Source organism: Guyanagaster necrorhizus (assembly GCF_019112545.1).
Source record: "Guyanagaster necrorhizus MCA 3950 unplaced genomic scaffold BT62scaffold_5, whole genome shotgun sequence".
Taxonomy (NCBI): Eukaryota; Fungi; Basidiomycota; class Agaricomycetes; order Agaricales; family Physalacriaceae; genus Guyanagaster; species Guyanagaster necrorhizus.
The window spans coordinates 134,653-153,266 of NW_025064884.1; the positions used below are offsets into that span (position 1 = coordinate 134,653).

Consider the following 18,614-nt stretch of genomic DNA (forward strand, 5'->3'; position numbering starts at 1 on the left):
GAGTGAGCCAAATAGTCCATCTCTTTATGTAAGCCGGCAGAATTTCAATTTTCAGACCGCCTTTGAACCGCTTTCGAAACTTGGGATGCGACATTCAATAAATAAGGACACCAGTGGGTAGCAAATGCAAACAACAACGAAAACAATAGCAAAATCAAAAATACACAAATCACCATCCAACCTCGCCCGACTGATACGGTTGTATTGTTACACCTCCCTCACCGGCCACTTTTCGTAGGATATATCGTTCTAGATGGTATATTTCGTAGGACTGAGCTGCAAGTTTCATGGCTTGTATATGATGAGGGCGCGAGTTTGCTGCAATAGCGTGTCTCCGACTCTGCCAAATGCAGGTCGCGAGATTCATCCCCGTCTCCTGGTTGGGTATCCCGTACCAATAAAGTATCAGCTGAAATTTTTTGAGTCAGACTAACGGCAGTGGAGTAAAAAGAATAACCTACGCCGCCATTCCGAATGGCCTCATCGTGAGCTTTTTTGTCGGCATCATAGAGAGCTGAGAATTAGTAAGTAAAGGAATATGCTGAAAAAATGTATGACACATACAGCCACCGTCGCTGCCTGGCGTTCGTTTGCTCCTGAAAACGACGCAATACCACTCTCGTTCTTCATCTTTTGGGAGACGTAAATTAGACCAGTTGAAGGCTTCCTTATATGGAGTTGCGGCGTAATTGGAGACTATCGGTCGGAAATGATGCAGGGCTTTGTGAAGAGAAAGTGATGCGGGATCGATATCAGGGAGACGTGTCTCTGTGACAAGAGGAGGCGAGTCGGAGGATGTCAGAGGTGGTAGTTGTAGTCGCTCTGGCAGGGAGGAAAGAAGGGGAGGAAGATAGAGCACAGGCGATTGGGGTATCATGAAGCTTTGGTCATCAAAAGTAGGGAATGCATGAGGGTCTTTAGCAGTTTCCTCGGTGCCATGAATTGCCAAAGTCAGTGGAGAGGAACGCTGCAGCCTCTCCGAAGGATGAGGTGGATGGGTAAATGTAAGGCTCATGATAGGACGTAGGGGGAAAGGAGCACTGAACGAGCTTTTATACTATTAGCCGTTTGCGGGGTATGGTGCGAGTTTTGCAAAGCTTGCGACGTGTCAGCATTCTGAGACAACAATTGCGCGATTTCAATGAAAATTTCGGACCAATTCAATCGCAAAGGAAGGCTAATTCTAAGACCATCCGCGGATAGAGAGACTGAAGGCAAAGAGATTATTGATAGCAACAAGCATGTCAGCGACAAAGCATGGCATCTGTTCCAGTCCGGAGTATCTGACATTACTGACATGAATCTTGGTGCAGCACTAGGTAATTTGCCTTGGACCAGATGCCCAAGTGAGTCCAGTACCATGAAAACGGATGCGCTTGTCAAAAGTGAGAGCATAGGCACTTGAAGTAATAGTTCAACTATAACTTGGTGTGTGTCCCAGGCCGTAGTGAGCGGGTGTGGCGGGCCGGGCCGATCGTGCGTTACACTGTGACAAACAGTCACTCCGTATCTCAGAAATGGCCACCAAGAAGGCGGCGGAATCGACGCTCTACCATCTCAGTCCCAAGGGATTTTGGAAGAAATTTCGCAAGTTGAGCGCCTATTTTATCTGTCTTTCTTGCTGATGAGGACATAGGTGATGCGGTGGTCGTGAATCCCGAAATATCGACTGGTCTGCCCTTGTCCGAGCTCAACCGATACCCTTCACCCGCGTCCAGGCCAGAGAAGTACTCGAGCCCGGCTACCAGAGGTGCATATCCTATTCATTCCTGCAGTATACTACTGTTGACAGCCTTGTACAGCCTCTGACATTGCCGAGAATCCCTACTGGAAGCGGGATGTCCGACGTGCGTATCCCCAGCTGTCGGTCATGACTCAGACAGAGCTTTCCACGTTGCTCATCGAGCACTCTGCTTCCCAAGCGTATGTCACGCCTTATTCCGCTGAGAGCAACGACAGATGACAGGTCTTGATAGTGTTGCCGCACCCACTGAGGGCGAGCAGGCCGTAGCAGCACCAAAGCCAGCTATGGAACTTTCTGCGGCCATTGTGACGATTACAGCGACGAACAAGATCTTTTCAGAGTCTAGCCTGCCTCCCAGCCTGCCTATCCCTCACAAACGCTGGAGGCCAGTGCGGTCGCCCGATGCCCCCCACCCGCCGTATTCCTATTTCCCAATGTTATTGTACAAGTAGATGCAGCTAACAGGCATGTAATACAATAATTACAGAAAAAATGAGGCACCAAAGTCGTTGAAAGCCACGGCTAAGCAACTGTAAATAAACATGTCATCTGTACCACTACTACCACCAAGCGCAGCCGCTGGCTCATCCCAAGCAGTTCAGGCAGCCGCCTTTGCAGATGATCCACGGTACTATTCACGCCTTTCCCACTCAGTTCTTCCACTCAACACGATCTCACAGGGTCTACTTTTCGAAAGAAAGCAACAAGTGGCATTTCGAACAGGACGATGGAACAGAATTGGAATACGATGTGGCCAAAGGCTCCTGGGTGCCCATGGTCAGCCTCCAGCAGCCTCAGCATACTTACCACTGACAGCTTGCAGCTCGACGAAGACCTGGTGAAGCAGCAACAGGCCGCCTATTCTGTCTCCGGTGTTGATGAAGAGGCTAGTCGCGTCATTTTTCGGTTTTGATCTGACCCAACCCCGAGCTGTGTCCCCTACCACAGACCCCCGCTGCACCAGTCCTTGCCCGTGAAAACAAGAAGCGGAAGGAACCCGACTACACTTCTACGACATCGAATGCCGAGATTTCGATTAAGCGGGGTAGACATGACAAGAAGGACAAACCTACAGCCGCGCCCACGTCCAAGAATACAGCCGTATATGTAACCGGACTGCCTCCCGACACAGAGTTTGATGAGCTTGTGCAGTGTTTCTCCAAGTGCGGTGTCCTGGAAGAAGACGATGATGGGGAGCCCAAGGTCAAGATGTACGCTCGGGAGGATGGTACGTTCAGTGGTGACGCTTTGGTGGTGTACTTCAAGGAGGATTCGGTCCTACTCGCACTGAGCATCCTTGACGAGTATGAACTGCGACTAGGCGACGCGTCCAGCGTTATGCGGTTGTCCAAGGCTGATTTCTCACACAAAAGCACCGGTGAAAGCAGTCATACCGAGACGAAACCACGGAGGACGGTCGATAGGAAGAAGGCTTCTCAGCGGATAGGGAAAATGCAAAAGTATGCATCCTTTTTTCCTTCAGCCGTCAATCATGACTCGGATATAACAGAAAGCTACAAGAATGGGTTGACGAGGATGGATTCGGGCCCGCGATCAATCCTGAAGACGCATCCCATGCAATCAACAAGAACAGCCGAGTGGTGGTCTTGAAACATATGTTCACAACAAAAGACCTGGAAGACGACGTTTCCCTACTTCTCGACTTAAAGGAGGAAGTTCGAGAGGAGTGCTCATCGCTGGGTGAGGTAACGAATGTTGTTCTCTATGATGCAAGTATATCTTGTTGTGCCTCTTATAAGATTTTCTAACACAGTTTGCAGAAAGAGGAGGACGGCGTCATTACGGTTAAATTCCGTGATCCACTTAGTGCCCAGGCTTGTGTGATAGTAAGGAGACAACAATTATAGTCGTGTCCTTGGCTGATGTATTCCACAGAAAATGAACGGAAGATTTTTCGACGGAAGGCGGGTAGAGGCCTCTCTGTATAATGGCAAACAAAGATTCCAACGCAATGGAACAAACGATGAACTCGTGGGCGACAACGCCGAAGCAGAGAAGAAACGACTGGACGACTTTGCCCAATGGCTACTGACTGAAGGGGACTGATGCTAACGATCTACACCGTGTATTGAGCTTAAAATCCTTGTACATTACTACAATCATTGTTATCCGCCTGGAGAGTTAATACATGCCATTCTAAAGTTACCAACAAGAGCATAATGGTTTCTTGCTTATCGTTTCAAGACGCTGCATAAAACTTTAAGCTAGTCAATTTAATGAACTTGGTCCGTACTCACTTCGACAACAACTGTTCTCTTAGTAGCGGGTTCAGAAGGTTGTAACCAGTCGATGCGTCGTCCAACTTGGCTTGCCCATCTACTATGCTCCACTTGAGGAGTTGACATGGACATGGCTACAAGATCTTCCTCCGTCATGGAACTAGCCATTGAAGGAACCTCATGCACGGTCGCTAGTGGACTTCCTGGGGCAGAGAACGGAGATGTAGGCACGCCGCCTGGAACAGACTGAGACGGTGAGGCAGTTGATCCAAATGCTCCCTGACCATGCGCCGGGATACGTATAGGTTTCGTCGAAGATTCCCCTACATCTACCTCCACGGTATCTTCTTCGGCATTCAGCCGTTGTAGACTGGCCTCGACTGCATCTAACCTCTCCAGGTGTTCCAATACAGTGACACCAGTTGTTCCAGGATGTACCCTCTGGAACTTTGCGACAAAAGGGACGGGTCGAGGAGCGCCAGAGGCATCGGATATGGCTCGTTGAATTGGAGGAGGAAAATCATCTGAGCTTTGGCTACGAGCACGTCTTGGGAGAGGGACACTATTTATGGATGGCTTCGGCGACGCAGCGACAGGACTGTTAACGTCATCCAAGTCTGTTTCAGTGAGTTCAAGTTGATCATCCCAAACTAAGGCTTTGGTACGTCTGGTCAGCTCCAAGGGACCTAGAAGTGGTAAACGCCTATGTTTGTCAGCGTCTGGTCTTTCTCACCTTCATCCTAAGGCACAGCGATGGATATCAGCTCAAGAGTCAATAATGAATACCTGGGCACGCACTAAATGCTTCAGAGACTGGACGATGTTCCATGCTTGGCCTAAATAACACCTAAGTTATGATACGGTCGACTTTTCATTTATTTCACCCACCCTTTATGACAGCTAATTGTCGCTAATGAAAAGGAAGTGTCAGCAAAGCAAATGTCACTACCAACCCCATAAAGTTCGACTGGTCCGGACGTCCACCACCACGATGTCCAAAATCCGGGTCAACGTATGGGTGGCCGATAGTCTTATGAAATTGACGTACAGCAAACATTTTAGGGTGAAAATCAGGGTCAACAGCAAATAGCTTCTCCAACTCAAAGGTCGTCTCTTCCCACCACAGTTTCGACGTGAGCAGAGGCAAGAAGCGATTTCGCGTCTCTTCACTGAATGGTTTCCCTATTACACTGACAGGTAGGTAGAGCCAGCCATAAGCATAACTCCGCCAGCCCTGCGGGTGTTCGTGGGGAAAGGACAGAGAATTATCGATTGCCGCAATATGAATGTGAGGGTAGCGAGTGTAATCAGCTCCGGCAGCCGCCGCGGAAGAGGGCGCTCCCATAGAGACGGCGGAATAAGATCGCGGTGTCTCCGTTTGCGGCACTTTCGGGGACCGCTTCAGTTCGCTCATCAGCGGCATGTCCAGCGTAGCAGAACGCGACGGGGCGACATCGACCAATGATTTCTCGTGGTTACTGTCGCAATATTTAATCATATAATTGTCAGCACCCCGATCAGTATTGAGCATGAGATAATCTGTAACATTTTCAGAGTTGAAGAACAGAATATCTGCATAGAATCTCACCCAAAATCACGAGTCTTATAAGAAACCGTTGAGTAACCTGAGTATATGTTTTGAGAAAAAATACTGACTTTTCCAATTCCTCTCGGAAACTCTGTTGTAGTGCTGGTGTCCAGTAAAAAGGGGTCTGGGGGTCAGTTTCCGTAGCGTCGAACAGACGGTCTTCTTCATAGTCTTCATAGACATCTTCAGGGTCGCCGGTCTTTCCACAAATTACCTTGACCGCACTGAGTAAACGCTTGGAAAGGCTACCTTGCCGATGTGTGGAATCGTCAAAAGTGTCAGCGATAGCACGACCTGGCCAAGGGTACTTTCGCAAAAATTCCGATGCATCCAGGTAACCATGTAGAAAATACTGCATGCTCCCTATTTTGTCCGGTAGCGGCTTTCCTTTTTTCGCTGCATTTCTGTCTAGCCAGTCATAGAAAAATGACTGCAAATAAAAGAGTGAGCAGGTCATATGGTATGCAAAAAGTGTCACGTACGGGACTGGATAGTGACACGAGCTTGGTGGGAGGAACGATGTGAAGATTCAGACGCTCATCTAACAGCGACGCTGCTGCTTCAGAAATATAGCTGTAAATATGTAAGAACACGTTGAGACAAATTTAAATATCAGACCTCAGGTTGGGTATAAGACATGCGCGACCAAAAGGTATTATGAATCTGAACTGTCGGTGAAGCCATTTTGTAGTCTATTGGGAAACATTCATGAAGAAAGCCAGCACCATCTGTATGTAGACATACCTTGGGATTCAATCGTCCGTATGGTTCTTCGTCTTTAGGTTTAAACACGCTGAAGGATTTGATCGATCAACAACACGAGGCGGAATAAATCACGACGCACGCAACAGTATGAACTCGGCCATTCTCCATCTTCGCTCGTGCGAAATATGAGCCTGATGATCCCTTGGTGATCATCTTGGGATGGATCCCTTCTGAAATAGCGGACTTGACAGACTTCACTAATCTAGTACATATATTCGTTTGCGAAACACGGTGCTCGGACTTGAAGACACTCACGCCTCAAACTCAGCTGCTGTCATAGGAGGCTTATGGTCCAGAGTTTTGACCTGTAGCTTATATGAGCCATTGAGATGGTATAGGTCAAAGAAACTCACTATTGTGGCGGGAGGAACATCGACAAAGATGGTAGGCTCGAAAACGCTGCGCCATATTTGCTTTTTGGCGTGTTCCTTGACTGTTTTCTTCCTCTTTACCCTATGTGCAATAGATTCTGTCCACCTACACGGATTCCAGCTCTACTAAGCGCCGGAAATTTTTCAGACACGCACCTTTTGAACGCTTTGTCCAACTTGGAGAGATCTATGCTTCCTGACCGGGAAGCTCGACGGCGCCCACTTGCTCGTGAGATCGGCAGCTGAGTGCCTTCGCCAATACCATCCTCATCATCGACAGTCTGCGCTAAAGGTTGGTATCCAGCCCGGTCGGACATCAAGATGGACAAGGGAGAGCGACGGTGACGACCGCGCCGAGCATTAAGGGTAGTGGCTGTGCGATCGTTGACAGGTCATTTAGAACACGTCATCGCGTTTAAGAATTTCAACGCAGGCTTGTTCCTCTTCCTTCCATCATGAGGAAAGTAGCTCATGGGACCATGTTGATAAGCAGTGGGTGTACCATGGAAATTGTATAATTGCGGCTCTTGTTGTTCTTTATGCTCATGGCCAATTCACCCCCAGCTTCGTCCCCAAGCTCCAACGAGAAATTCGCAGTTGTCGTGAAAGAGGATGTAGAAAGTGCGAGTGTTAACGAGGTGCTCTTACAGCGTAATTCTTTGGAAAGTGCTGACAATTTCTACTGCAAGGATGTTCCCGAAGCCGATGCCTTGGCTAACAAGAAACTGATATGGAAGACGGACTTGCGCATAGTGCCTCTGTCAGCGTTCATATACTTGCTATGCAACCTCGATAGATTGAACATCGGTACAATTCGACTTGAAAATATGTCCTTTTCAATCCAGAGCGTTGATATTTGTCTAGGTAACGCGAAAATTATGAACAAGGAAGAGGGTCACGATCTTTTGACGGAGACTAGGCTTACCAGCTACCATTACACGTTGGTTTCCTCCGACGTTCTCGCCCGCTTTGCTCATGACCATTCAGGATTGCCCTTACGATATTCTTCCTAGCATATGCCTTCTTTGAAGTACCATCAAATATTTTGCTGAAGCGATTACGGCCTAATGTGAAAATAAAACATTTCCTTTCATTCATGCAACTGATCGGCTTCCAGAGGTGGATTGCGACCCTCATGTTTACCTGGGGTGTTATCACTATTGGTTTGGGTGGGGTTACGAATTACGCGACTCTGACTATTGTTCGGTTCCTACTTGGTGTCTTCGAAGCCGGTAAGGACCCTGGCGTAGCTTTGATTGCGCTCAGCCGGCTGACGCCTCGCTCCGCAGGCTTGTTCCCAGGTCTAGTCTATTATGTGACGTTCTGGTACAGACCAGAAGAACGATCTTTCCGTATTGCCCTCATACTGGCTTCTGCCACACTGGCGGGAGCCTTTGGTGGGGCGATAGCTTATGGAATTGCACATATGGAAGGAAGTGGTGGTCTCTCTGCTTGGAGATGGCTGTTTATACTGGAAGGAATTCCGTCCGTTGTTCTAGCTTTCCCAATCTGGTTTTACCTTCCTGATTATCCGGAGACTGCGTCTTGGCTGTCACCAGAGGAAAAGGCACTTTCTGTAGCCCGTCTCAAGGATAGCTCAAAGGCCTCTGGTAGAGGACTATCTTGGCGAGATGCTACGTTAACTTTGATGGACTGTCGCTTATGGATTCATTTCCTGGTTAGTGCTAGTATCGTTCTGACGAAGGAGGCAGTGATACTGACTACAGGAAAGGTATATTTCGGAATTTCAGCCCCGTTCTCAAGCATGTCACTCTTTGCGCCTACCATCGTATCTGGTTTAGGCTACACATCTCTACATGCCCAGCTGATGACCGTACCTCCTTATGCTGTGTCTTGGGTGTTCTCAGTTTTCGTTGGATATGCTGCAGATCGGCTGAATCGGTAGGCTCTTCGGCACTTCCTATTCCGCTAAATATTCTAAGGAATCTTCCACGTGTAGCCGGGGCCTTTTCTCTGCAACCTTTGCTGCAATTGGAGCCATAGGATTTATTACTTCAGCCACACTTCCAGAAGATGCGTACAAGGTAAATATCCCATCTTATTCGCAAACATTAACTCTAATGCTTGCCTGTAGAGTCGGTACGGCACACTTATTATCGCATGCGCTGGTGCTTTCTCGTGTATATCGCCTTTGTTAGGATGGCTATCCTGCAACATGCATTCCACTGCTTCAACGGGGCTTGCGGTAGCGCTGAATATCTCGTTCGGCGCTCCGGGACAAATTGTCGGGGTTTGGATCTATAAGGGGGAAGAAGCCTCAAAGGGCTATCCAACAGGGCATTGGACGAATGCTGCGCTTTTGATTCTTGTATCGGCAGGTTGCATCGGGCTGCATCTGTTGTATCATTCGAGGAACCAGAGAATCGAAGAGAACGATTCTCCAGAGATGTTATGGAAGCTCTAGGACTCGATCATGGTAATCTATGTACGGACGTTTACAAAAACCAAGCCAAACATCAGTGAACACTTATGATTCCGACCTTTGCCCGTAGTGGTTTTTCAGATTTTCCAGGCAGCTGTCTGGCTTCTATTGGCACGAGCGATCAAAAGAAGGATGGCCAGTGAAGTACCAGTTCTTGACATTGAGGTAACGAGACTGCCTGTGTGGTAGTACACCCCAAGAATCATTGTTGTCCGAGATACACTCTTTGGTTTGGGAAGTGTAACGCGGAGGTCATAGTCTTCAAGAAGTTTCAAGAAGTCACGCTTGTGCAGAGGATGGTGTTTATTTGCAGCAGCATCACGCAACTCGTCGAGCGAGAGGATATGCACGTCTTTGACACACGGGAGTTGGGACGTCGCGGTAACTTAGTGCTGCGAGTAGTGATACGGTGATTAGTGGATGGTAAGTCTGTGTTCACCTGTCCTGTAGTTATAAATCAGTCTCTGAAAATATTACAGGAGAATGAGTACACTGATGCATAGGAGGCTCGCTCGATATGTAGTGTAGTTGTCCAATCATAGACAGTGCATGACCCGAACTGATGCCTATCATACAGGTACAGTTAAATAGATACAAGGTAGAGAACAGATGATTTCAACTACTTGAGGTTGGGGGACGCACCGTACGGGCCGGTGTACCGGTAGTGAAAAAAAGTTTTTGAGCAAGTTTTAACAACGATGCTCGGCAGAGACCATGTTCTGTAGGCGGCTGAATTTCTTCACATTCAGATCCCTGCAGATCCAAGATTTATTCTCGACACTCCTACTTGGCAGTTCCCGGCCGTTTTCTGTGTCTTTTCGTGCGCAGAAGCGGATATTCATACCTTCCGTTGGGCAGACTGCCATTGTCAATCATCTGAAGACGCACAATGTCATGGTCTCTGCCCGCCCCGGAGCAGGGAAAACGGCCACAGCAGAGGCTGTGGTGCAGGCCAATCCCAGTACTCCCATAGCGGTTGTCACATACTCGAAGCGGTTGCAACTGGACACCCAAAAACGCTTGCAGAATTACCCCCTCGTCGATGTCTTCACTTTTCATGGGTTAGCATCGCGTTTCTTTGGAACCCTCATCAACAATGATACCCTTTTCCGTGACATACGCAGGTCAGCGGCACCACCGACGTGGATTGATATGCCACGATATGAGATTATCATTTTGGACGAACTGCAGGACCTTACGGAGGATCTATATTGGCTTACGTGTGCGTTTATCACCTTTGTAACGCAAATAAGTGGCAGAGCTCCTCACCTTCTGGTGCTGGGCGACCCACGGCAGGCCATTTACGACTTTCGTGGTGCCGACCAGCGCTACCTAGAGCTGTCATCAGATACCCTATCTGCCATATCACCGTATGAATGGCGGAGCGCTCAACTCAGCCAGAGCTTTCGTCTTTCTTGTGAAACAGCCAATTTTGTCAATCATGCCTTCCTTGGCGGGGAACCTTACATACAAGGTTCTCGTACTGGTCCCAAACCCTTGTACATACACGGTAATCTTCATGACATCGACAAAGTCTTAAAAAATATCTACCCACTCATTCAAAAATACGGCCACGAAAACACGGCCATCTTGGCGCCGTCCATTCGCAGCAATCGTATCGTTAAACGCATCGTCAACGAGTTGTGGAGGAAGTACAAAATCCCATCTGCGCATGTAATATCTGATGACGATGTGGGGTTGGACGACGATGTCGTTCGTGGAAAGATTGTTCCATCCACATATCACCAATTCAAGGGGAGCGAGCGCGATCTTGTCATCGTGCTGGGAGCTGACGCCTCTTATTTTCGTTTTATGGGACGCAACCTACCTGATGATCGTTGTCCAAATGCAACTTTTGTTGCCCTCACTCGTGCCAGAAAGCAGCTCGTGGTCCTCCACTCCCACGAGTACTCGGCAATGCCTTTCATCGATTGGGAAGCCGTTCAGAGTAGTGCAACTGTCATTAACCTGGAGGATGAACCACCCATGGCGCAATACAGACCGGGACGCCCTCTTAAATTAGGATTACTTTTACCGCGAACGGTCTTTGCCACGGACGCAGCAAGACATGTCCGAGATGAATATCTTGACAGGATTGTTCGCCAACTCGACATCCGGAAAGTCCTGCCGCCTCTACCTTCCCCCCGCTGTATCAGTGCGCCTAATAAGGTGCGCACAGACGCCGTGAGAAACCACTGGGAGCCTGTGAGCGACCTCAATGGCTTCGCCGTCACTCTAGATTTCGAATGGTGGCTGACAGGAAAGGTGGCTACATTAATGAGGGGCAAGGAGATGAAGGATCTTCCGACAAAGAAAATATTGAAAGATGACACGTATCGTGCCATCTGGCTAGCGAGGGAGGCAACATATTATGACGCGACCGTTTGGGGTTTCAAATCTCGCTGGCTTCAGATGAAGTATAAGGGTCACAAGTTCGACTGGATGGTTCCCTACCTTAAGGTATCCACTGAACGTCTTTCGGAGCAATTCTCGGAGTACAGCCGTTCCGAGCTTTCCAGAGACCTTGCCATGGAGAAGCCGCTAAAGCAGGACCTGAGTGTAGATGACCAGACCATGACCTTAATAGGCAGGGCGGATATGATCCACTCGAGGAATAAAGGGCGTGATGTGACAATTTGGGAAGTCAAGTTCGTAACTGCACTCTCCCATGAACACGTCATTCAGACTGTTATCTATGGGTACTTGTGGGCTATGGCCCATGAGCGGAATTTATTTCCTCGCCTCGTTCTTTACAATGTAAAAAACGAGGAGAAATGGGAGATCCATACAACTCTTGAGCATGCAAAGCAGGTCATTGTGCAAGTTTTACGGAGGAAGTACACTTCGGATGGGCAAGTACTTACCAATGTGTTTTTGGAACGTTGTGCAAATGTTCGGAAGGAGGTGGCGCAGCTGATAAATATACATAATCGAGGAGAGCAGCTTTACTACAAGATGTAACACTCTTATTTAGTGATAATCAGTAATATTTAAGATTCATCGCCATCGGCGAGTGCCCACATGTAGTAAACCGCTTTTTTATGGAGTCATGAGCAAAGAGAAAGCAGATGGAATGAAGACATACCAAGACTTCTATATGGCTTCCAAGATATCGTGAGGCTTTCCATTTCTGCGGGAGTAAGCAAGGCACCCCTTGAACAGGTTATCAGCAATCGCGTTTGAGGTGAGCACTATTATACGGCATACTTGATCTTTCTCTTCCCTTCGAGGCGGGCTTTCAACGCGGCCACACTAAGCCCTTCAGGTAGAGGCTCTGGCACAAATGAGATGTCTTGCACTTTGTGAAGAGTCTTGTTGATTGATGGGGTGAACGCGGGAGGCAGATCGGGTGCTCCTGTATCGGTCTGCGTCAAGGGTGTGGATGGTAAACCTCTCGGTGGTGCTGAAGAAAGGTCAGGAGTCAATGGTCTTTCTATGTCCGCAACGGAGTTAATATTGTCATTTTCCTCCTCTTCGGATACAGACTTCTTTTTCTTCGGGGATTTTGACGAAGTCCCCCCGCCTTTCTTATCCTCAGATATCGCATAGTTATATGTGGGAGAATGCAAAGACAGAAACCATCGTATCACTCCACGCTGGATGCCCAGGTCACCTATTCTGTTCATTAATAAACCATTAACACCTGGTGACGCGAACCTCACCAACAGGCAGAATGTTGGGTCGTCGGAGAGAGAAAATCGCAAACATATCAACTGAGAGGAGAGTCATGGACTTGACCTTTGTGATCATAAAACACGACTTACCGGTCCACTATGATGGAGGGAACATCATTCAGCAGAGTCGTAAGAGTAACGGGGATCGAGCGTACTTTTCCAATACCTTTGACGGCAATTAGCAATTCCGATAAGTCTTCGTCGGTGGCTTTGATCAGCTTTTCGGTGGACAAACGCCCATCCGCAAATCTACTTGCGAGATCTTGAACTAGATGAAAGGACCCTTTCTATTAGTACCTCGGGTCAACCGCAGAACGGAAACAAACCATATTCCCCCTTGCGTTCGCTAAGACCGGCGGAACGAAGGATGGAAGGATCTGTAGCAACCACCTGCTCAGGGCTTGGGAAAAAGGATGTTGCAGAGTTGTCACTGTCGAGATATACCTCAATTACTAGAAATACTTTATCTTGAACGGCACAAACGTGTAATCCGTGACATTCTCCGGGAGAGATGGGTCATATATCCGTTTGAACTTGTGATTGATAGAGCGCGCAGCTTTCCAAGATATCTGTTGAGCTCTATGGAATATCAGGGAGCTGAAGAATCATGGCCGGACAGTGTAAGTACATTATGGAGGTTGCGAGCGATCTGGGCAATGTTATAATAAGAATTTTTGTCCTTAGTTTTAACGAAATGGATGAAGAAAAACCTAAATGGATGTACTTGTTCAAGTACCTCGAAAGGTGTGCACCTTAGCTTTCCAAAAATGTCTTCAAATCGGGGATCTGCTCTGATGAGGTGCTGTTTCGCATCGTCAAAAGAGAACGAGAGCTGTGCTGGTATCAACGCCGGCGCTGCACCACAGGGTAGTGACACGCTTGGGGGTATTTGCTGCTGTACAGCATCTTGTGCCGCCTTGGGTTTCTTGGCCTTGGCCTTGGTTGATGTAGGTGCTTTGCGTTTCGTTGCCATCTGTACGATCTCTATAGGAGCACTACTAGCTAGAGAACGCGTCGAGGAACGCGTCGCTGCAGGCATTGTGAGTCTAGATGAGGGAAACCGAGCAAGCTTCAACATTCAAATTCAGGAATATCATAGCTACCATTTATAAGTACCCGGCTTACAGCGGAAACGATGAGTCATTGGCCCCCCCCCCCCCTTAAATGCCGCATTTCACCCGCCCGAGGGCTGTGCTGTGCCCGTTAACCAATACCACCAGCATTCGTCGTTTCCTTTTTCCCCTCCGCCTCTCTTCTTCTGCCAGTCCCCCTATAGCTCATATAAATATGGCAACAAGTAAGGTTCCCCAGATTGGATTTGCGAATTTTCTAAGGCAATCCTTTGTTATAGAGTACATCGTCATGTTTAAGGACAATGTCTCTGAGGATCAAATTAAAGAGTACGCTGCTCAGGTGAACAACGGAGGTATGTTGCTTCTAGCAATTCCTACCTCCTTCAATGATTAGTCTTGCTTCCAGGAGGAGAAGTAACCCAATTCTACGGCATCATACCCGTACGTATCAAAGTCCATCTATCAACCGTATCCTGAGGCTCTCTTCAAGGGATTCGCCGCTAAGATTACCGAAGACCAGTTTCAGCAATTCCAGTCTCTTCAAGGCGATATCATCGAGTCCATCGGTGTGTTCGATTCGTTTACATTGCTTCATCCCAGACTCACTTATGATGCAGAACCTGACCAGATGGTCACCACCCAGTCTGAGTAAATGTATATACCTGTCATGCTTAATGCATGTTTAGTTACCTTGTACCATGTAACGGTCCTTATATCATATGTTGTAATATGTTGTGCTTATCTACCACTCTGCCTCTCAAAGCATCAATTCGTGGAAAATAAAAAATCATGCAAAGTCCGTTTCCTTGGTCTAATACGATACTGTAAAGTGTAATGAATCCATGTATACTAAAAAATATGAAATAATAAACTTGAGAATGGATGCGAATAAATACTGTGTCTCGTTCATAATCGTCATCGTGATCGTGGTCCATAATACGACATCAAAGAGATATGGAAGGAAAATCATTAACGAGGGCATACTAAATCATAGGTGTAACCAGAGCGGCAGGCGAGGTACGAGGAGCGATGGATTCCGGGGAAGAGGACGGCGTAGTGACCATGACTTTCGGGATCAGAGTCCTGGAGTTCTCGGGCTTATCAGCAGCTGTCAGTGTGAGGACGGGCAGAGGGCCAGGCGCTGGTGGAGACTCTTGCCTTGGTGGACTAGGAAGTACTGGCGTAGCAGGAGCTGTATCTGATTCGTCTTGCTCCTGCGGTGACATTTCTACAGAAGACATTAGGCCAGCAGGCGGAGGGTTAAAATCCCACGGCCTTGGTACCTATATAGAAGTGTCAGAAGAATAGCAAAACCAGGGCAAATGACTTACCATGGCCGCAGGCATGATCCTATGCACTATGTTAGTGAGGAAGACAATGACTAGGCTGGTGAACGCACCAAGTTGCAGCACAGACAACTCCGCGACCTTTATTCTGCGCCTTGATGGCGTCGAATTCAAAGTCGACGAATTGAGAAATGTATCGAACAAAAGGCAAGATCTCTCGCGCGCCGTTGCTGACCAAAGCCAGGGCAGACATAAAATTGACGATGGCGTTGGATATTGAATGCACGTTCTGAATTGTTGTGAGGATTTGCGTAGCAACGGTGAACAGAACAAAAGACTTACGCCTAGGTAAGCTAACGTTGGAGGAGGAAGCGCGACCTCAAGACCCCACCAGTCTAGAATGCCTGAGAAGACTAATCGACGCGAGGGAAAAGAAATGCGTACAGGTCAAGACAGACATCCTATCAGTGGGAGGATACACGCCTTGGTAATAAGGATAAGTTAGAGCGTTTTCGGACACTTTTGATTACAGACCTGTATGATCAGGAAGCACTGCTTTGCCTGTCGCATATCCTAAAGCCATCAGTTGAGGGGTTATCTGCTGGATACCGTTGAGAACCGTTTCAGCCGTGGGTACTGCGCCAGCCAAGAGACCCTCCCCATCACCCGGTTGACCCAACCCAAGGTCGGGAGACCGGATGAGATCAACGATGTGCATTTCGTCAAACATTTGAGACAACTTGTCGGCCGGTGCTGCGGCTACGCTAAACTCGCCAAACGTCTGTTTCTCTGACACCCCGACGTCGGAATTGATTTGAGCAAAGTGAAGTTCGTGCTCCCGCTCATCAGTGTTAGCAAGGCAAACAGCACGTATAGGGCCCTTCTTCCGACGCGGAGGTGGCGAGACCTGCATTGTCAAGTCCTCAACTGAGAGGTCACGGAGGTACGCAATGACCCTGTTGGCGGTCTTGGGCTTCATAAGCTCAGACTTGACCTGACTCACCATGGGCTTTGCTGGAGAGCCCTTGGTTGACCTGCCGCCCTGTCCGACGATGAGAGCGCGTACGACCTCTGCCGACTGCTTGGCCCGCTTGTCCGACTTCGCCTTGGACGACAAGAGGAAATGCTTGGACAACGCCGCCGAGGATGCATCAACCTTCTTCTCGTGCTCCTCTGCGGCGGACAGTGAACGCTTGTGGTCGTTATGATTACGCCGGCGTCGCCCAAACGGATAAAATGATAAGTGACGTTTTTGTGTCCGAGGGAGTGCCGTCTCTTCCATCGGGAAAGGCCCGGGCATGATATCAACTGTCACCTCGTCGCTCGACATCACATCAGCCGATACGGACTGCTGGCTACGTGGCTGGTATTCGGAATTCGAGCTGATGGGCAAAGGTCCCGCCGAGGATTCGACTTGGGCATCCTGCGATGACCCCAGGTCTTTGACGACGACAGTCTGCAACTTTGACGAGTAGTGGAAGTAGGTGAAGAAACCCATGGCGTTGGAGACGACGAAGACGACGGTGGGGAGGAGAGCCATCCGGCCCAAGGGCCCTTTTGATGCTTCTAGGAAGAAGGGCCGTGGGAATGTTTTCCTCCGCCGACATTATTCGGAATAGGAAAATTGCTCAGCACTGCGTAATGTTTGCTCGTGGAACCCCATGCTTCAGCCTGTTCCCCTCAAATAGAGTCATTCGGGTATCGTCCATGATTCACTTCCCTTGCTCAGCCTGATCTCAATTCTCTCTCTCTCTTTTCCCCTCCGAATCTGCCTTCGCTAAATCAGTCTCTATGACGTCTGATACATACCATCCTAATAAGACCTTCAAGGACGTTGTTAGGTTCGTCTGCTGTGTCGACCTCACGTCCCGCAAATCGCTCATTTCTTACTTTTCACAGGCACTTTGCTCCAGCATGGTTCGCCGTCATCATGGGTACAGGCGCCATTGGCACCCTATTCCATGCTTTCCCCTACGGCACTGGTTCTCAGGGATTAAGAATAATGACACTCATATTCTTTTTCCTCAATTTATGTCTTTTCATCGTCTTCTGCGCCATCTCCCTCGTCCGTTATATCACGTTCCCCGACATCTGGGGTATCATGATCCGGCACCCTGTCCAGAGTCTTTTTACCGGTACTTTCCCTATGGGCGCCATCACGATCTTGAACATCGCTGTCAGCCTTATACACGACGACTACGGTTTTGGTGGTGAGCCATTCTTGTACGTCCTGTGGGCCTTCTGGTGGTTGGACGTGATAAGCTCCTTCCTTTGCTGCTTTGGCGTCATGCATTTTATGTCAGTCTGCTATGAACTTGTACCTTAGGCCATTTTATTTACGCATTCCATAGGGTCACGGCTCAGAAGCACTCGTTAGAGTCCATGACATCCGTTTGGCTTCTACCCGTAGTCACCTTGATTGTCGCATCAGCAGGTGGTGGAGTGATAGCTCCCTCGTTGTACAAGTATTCGGTGAACCATGCAGTTATCACTGCTACGTTCTCCATATTCATGGTATCCATCGGTCTCTCCATTGCCTTGATGATGTTGACCGTGTACCTGCTCCGTCTTGTCGTCCATGGCCTTCCAGCTGGTGCGGGAATAACATCCGTGTTCCTGCCCCTCGGTCCCACAGGCCAGGCAGGATACTCCATACTACTACTTGGGCAATTCTTCAAATCCGCATTGCCTCTTCACTACGGAGATTCCGAATTATTGAATGCTGAGGCGACTGGGGCCACGGTTCATGTTATCTGTACCATCATTTCCTTGGTTCTATGGTCCCTTGCATCCATGTGGTTATTCTTTGCCGTTCTCGGTGTACAGAATGTCCTCCGTCAAACTCGGATACCCTTCAAGGTACAAATATGGGGCATCATTTTCCCGAACGTAAGTCGCTTCTTTTCTTTCTTACTGCCCTCAACTCAGAGTTTACAGGGTGTATACGCAAACCTTACTCTGAGTCTCGCAAGCACTTTTGACTCACCGTTCTTCCGCGTCTGGGGTTCGATTTACTCTGTCGCGACGTTGATTGTCTGGTGCTTAGTTGCGTCACGCACGGTCATGCTGGCATGGAACAAGGAGATTTTTGAGGCTCCGTGCTTGGGTGACATAGATATGGCTCAGAAGTGCAAGGAGAAGGATCTGCAGGCAGCGAATCCCGGCTGCACCAACGGAAGTAGTAGTACCGATACTGTACATTTAACGTGACCTGCTTTATCACACATTAGATAGGATGAGAAATTTTTGTATTCATACCGTGACTTGTTCACTTGAATTCGGAGTGAAGAACATTTGGTTGACACGGGAAAAACGACGATTTCCGAATTCGGCACTCTGCCGACGCTCTTGTCGTCCTGCACTCATGATCCCGGCACGACAGCCCTCCCTGCCCTGGGCCCATCTCTGACCTATTTTCTCTCTGCCATCA

At 48.5% G+C, this 18,614-nt stretch overlaps 10 protein-coding genes across 10 annotated transcripts; 6 read left to right on the forward strand and 4 right to left on the reverse strand.

The window, feature by feature from the left end:
* Positions 1–169: 169 nt before the first annotated feature.
* Positions 170–1,015, reverse strand: BT62DRAFT_978808 (uncharacterized protein; the record flags this gene model as incomplete). The annotated part of the gene is made up of 3 exons (XM_043189377.1): positions 170–409; positions 462–514; positions 565–1,015. The coding sequence occupies 3 exons, from the start codon at positions 1,013–1,015 to the stop codon at positions 170–172; spliced, it is 744 nt and encodes a 247-aa protein (XP_043043035.1).
* Positions 1,016–1,517: 502 nt separating this feature from the next.
* On the forward strand, positions 1,518–2,196 carry BT62DRAFT_1072977 (21 kDa subunit of NADH dehydrogenase; the record flags this gene model as incomplete). Its single annotated transcript, XM_043178908.1, has 4 exons — positions 1,518–1,611; positions 1,637–1,750; positions 1,803–1,923; positions 1,977–2,196. The coding sequence occupies 4 exons, from the start codon at positions 1,518–1,520 to the stop codon at positions 2,194–2,196; spliced, it is 549 nt and encodes a 182-aa protein (XP_043043036.1).
* Positions 2,197–2,286: 90 nt separating this feature from the next.
* On the forward strand, positions 2,287–3,911 carry BT62DRAFT_985135 (uncharacterized protein; the record flags this gene model as incomplete). Its single annotated transcript, XM_043189912.1, has 7 exons — positions 2,287–2,372; positions 2,425–2,521; positions 2,568–2,639; positions 2,693–3,204; positions 3,255–3,474; positions 3,526–3,591; positions 3,641–3,911. 7 exons carry the CDS (start codon positions 2,287–2,289, stop codon positions 3,809–3,811), a joined length of 1,224 nt encoding a protein of 407 aa, XP_043043037.1. The 3' UTR covers positions 3,812–3,911.
* Positions 3,812–7,083, reverse strand: BT62DRAFT_928253 (uncharacterized protein). Its single transcript, XM_043185470.1, has 15 exons — positions 6,865–7,083; positions 6,691–6,814; positions 6,593–6,642; positions 6,417–6,539; positions 6,317–6,365; positions 6,191–6,264; positions 6,055–6,145; positions 5,641–6,002; positions 5,573–5,586; positions 5,033–5,523; positions 4,873–4,894; positions 4,783–4,820; positions 4,718–4,724; positions 4,003–4,670; positions 3,812–3,952 (listed from the first exon to the last, which is right to left on the reverse strand). The coding sequence occupies exons 1-15, from the start codon at positions 7,023–7,025 to the stop codon at positions 3,908–3,910; spliced, it is 2,319 nt and encodes a 772-aa protein (XP_043043038.1). The 5' UTR covers positions 7,026–7,083; the 3' UTR covers positions 3,812–3,907.
* A 170-nt stretch (positions 7,084–7,253) lies between these two features.
* Positions 7,254–9,133, forward strand: BT62DRAFT_978812 (putative MFS transporter; the record flags this gene model as incomplete). The annotated part of the gene is made up of 8 exons (XM_043189378.1): positions 7,254–7,515; positions 7,573–7,648; positions 7,696–7,777; positions 7,826–7,940; positions 7,998–8,386; positions 8,441–8,610; positions 8,669–8,753; positions 8,804–9,133. The coding sequence occupies 8 exons, from the start codon at positions 7,254–7,256 to the stop codon at positions 9,131–9,133; spliced, it is 1,509 nt and encodes a 502-aa protein (XP_043043039.1).
* A 580-nt stretch (positions 9,134–9,713) lies between these two features.
* Positions 9,714–12,150, forward strand: BT62DRAFT_985139 (P-loop containing nucleoside triphosphate hydrolase protein; the record flags this gene model as incomplete). Its single annotated transcript, XM_043189913.1, has 3 exons — positions 9,714–9,728; positions 9,980–11,962; positions 11,990–12,150. The coding sequence occupies 3 exons, from the start codon at positions 9,714–9,716 to the stop codon at positions 12,110–12,112; spliced, it is 2,121 nt and encodes a 706-aa protein (XP_043043040.1). The 3' UTR covers positions 12,113–12,150.
* Positions 12,056–13,913, reverse strand: BT62DRAFT_928255 (DNA glycosylase). Its single transcript, XM_043185471.1, has 10 exons — positions 13,536–13,913; positions 13,454–13,474; positions 13,309–13,404; positions 13,152–13,255; positions 12,981–13,093; positions 12,916–12,922; positions 12,814–12,864; positions 12,359–12,764; positions 12,237–12,304; positions 12,056–12,185 (listed from the first exon to the last, which is right to left on the reverse strand). Exons 1-10 carry the CDS (start codon positions 13,862–13,864, stop codon positions 12,142–12,144), a joined length of 1,239 nt encoding a protein of 412 aa, XP_043043041.1. The 5' UTR covers positions 13,865–13,913; the 3' UTR covers positions 12,056–12,141.
* Positions 13,914–14,187: 274 nt separating this feature from the next.
* On the forward strand, positions 14,188–14,719 carry BT62DRAFT_1072983 (serine proteinase inhibitor IA-1; the record flags this gene model as incomplete). The annotated part of the gene is made up of 4 exons (XM_043178909.1): positions 14,188–14,251; positions 14,305–14,339; positions 14,389–14,464; positions 14,516–14,719. 4 exons carry the CDS (start codon positions 14,188–14,190, stop codon positions 14,548–14,550), a joined length of 210 nt encoding a protein of 69 aa, XP_043043042.1. The 3' UTR covers positions 14,551–14,719.
* Positions 14,720–14,807: 88 nt separating this feature from the next.
* On the reverse strand, positions 14,808–16,849 carry BT62DRAFT_590505 (uncharacterized protein). The gene is made up of 7 exons (XM_043181529.1): positions 15,719–16,849; positions 15,629–15,667; positions 15,527–15,579; positions 15,298–15,473; positions 15,230–15,248; positions 15,057–15,181; positions 14,808–14,981 (listed from the first exon to the last, which is right to left on the reverse strand). The coding sequence occupies exons 1-7, from the start codon at positions 16,722–16,724 to the stop codon at positions 14,882–14,884; spliced, it is 1,518 nt and encodes a 505-aa protein (XP_043043043.1). The 5' UTR covers positions 16,725–16,849; the 3' UTR covers positions 14,808–14,881.
* A 1-nt stretch (position 16,850) lies between these two features.
* BT62DRAFT_590615 (uncharacterized protein) lies at positions 16,851–18,583 on the forward strand. The gene is made up of 4 exons (XM_043181530.1): positions 16,851–17,025; positions 17,084–17,482; positions 17,536–18,073; positions 18,122–18,583. Exons 1-4 carry the CDS (start codon positions 16,976–16,978, stop codon positions 18,392–18,394), a joined length of 1,260 nt encoding a protein of 419 aa, XP_043043044.1. The 5' UTR covers positions 16,851–16,975; the 3' UTR covers positions 18,395–18,583.
* The last annotated feature ends 31 nt before the right edge of the window (positions 18,584–18,614 follow it).

Bases quoted from the DNA above. Each gene is read 5' to 3' on its own strand.
- BT62DRAFT_928253 (XM_043185470.1), bottom strand. From the start codon at position 7,025: ATGTCCGACCGGGCTGGATACCAACCTTTAGCGCAGACTGTCGATGAT. The intron at 4,895-5,032 runs GTACGTCAATTT...CCTTTTCATTAG, and splicing joins TTCACCCTAAAATGTTTGCT to CGACAATTAGCTGTCATAAA. The intron at 4,821-4,872 runs GTGGGTGAAATA...GGTGTTATTTAG, and splicing joins ACAATTAGCTGTCATAAAGG to GCCAAGCATGGAACATCGTC.
- BT62DRAFT_928255 (XM_043185471.1), bottom strand. From the start codon at position 13,864: ATGCCTGCAGCGACGCGTTCCTCGACGCGTTCTCTAGCTAGTAGTGCT. The intron at 13,475-13,535 runs GTTTTTCTTCAT...AACATTGCCCAG, and splicing joins GAACAAGTACATCCATTTAG to ATCGCTCGCAACCTCCATAA. The intron at 13,256-13,308 runs GTTTGTGCCGTT...ATATCTCGACAG, and splicing joins GAGAATGTCACGGATTACAC to TGACAACTCTGCAACATCCT.
- BT62DRAFT_590505 (XM_043181529.1), bottom strand. From the start codon at position 16,724: ATGGCTCTCCTCCCCACCGTCGTCTTCGTCGTCTCCAACGCCATGGGT. The intron at 15,580-15,628 runs GTACGCATTTCT...CAGGCATTCTAG, and splicing joins TAGGATGTCTGTCTTGACCT to ACTGGTGGGGTCTTGAGGTC. The intron at 15,474-15,526 runs GTAAGTCTTTTG...ACAACAATTCAG, and splicing joins CAACGTTAGCTTACCTAGGC to AACGTGCATTCAATATCCAA.
- BT62DRAFT_590615 (XM_043181530.1), top strand. From the start codon at position 16,976: ATGACGTCTGATACATACCATCCTAATAAGACCTTCAAGGACGTTGTT. The intron at 17,026-17,083 runs GTTCGTCTGCTG...TACTTTTCACAG, and splicing joins ACCTTCAAGGACGTTGTTAG to GCACTTTGCTCCAGCATGGT. The intron at 17,483-17,535 runs GTCAGTCTGCTA...CGCATTCCATAG, and splicing joins TTTGGCGTCATGCATTTTAT to GGTCACGGCTCAGAAGCACT.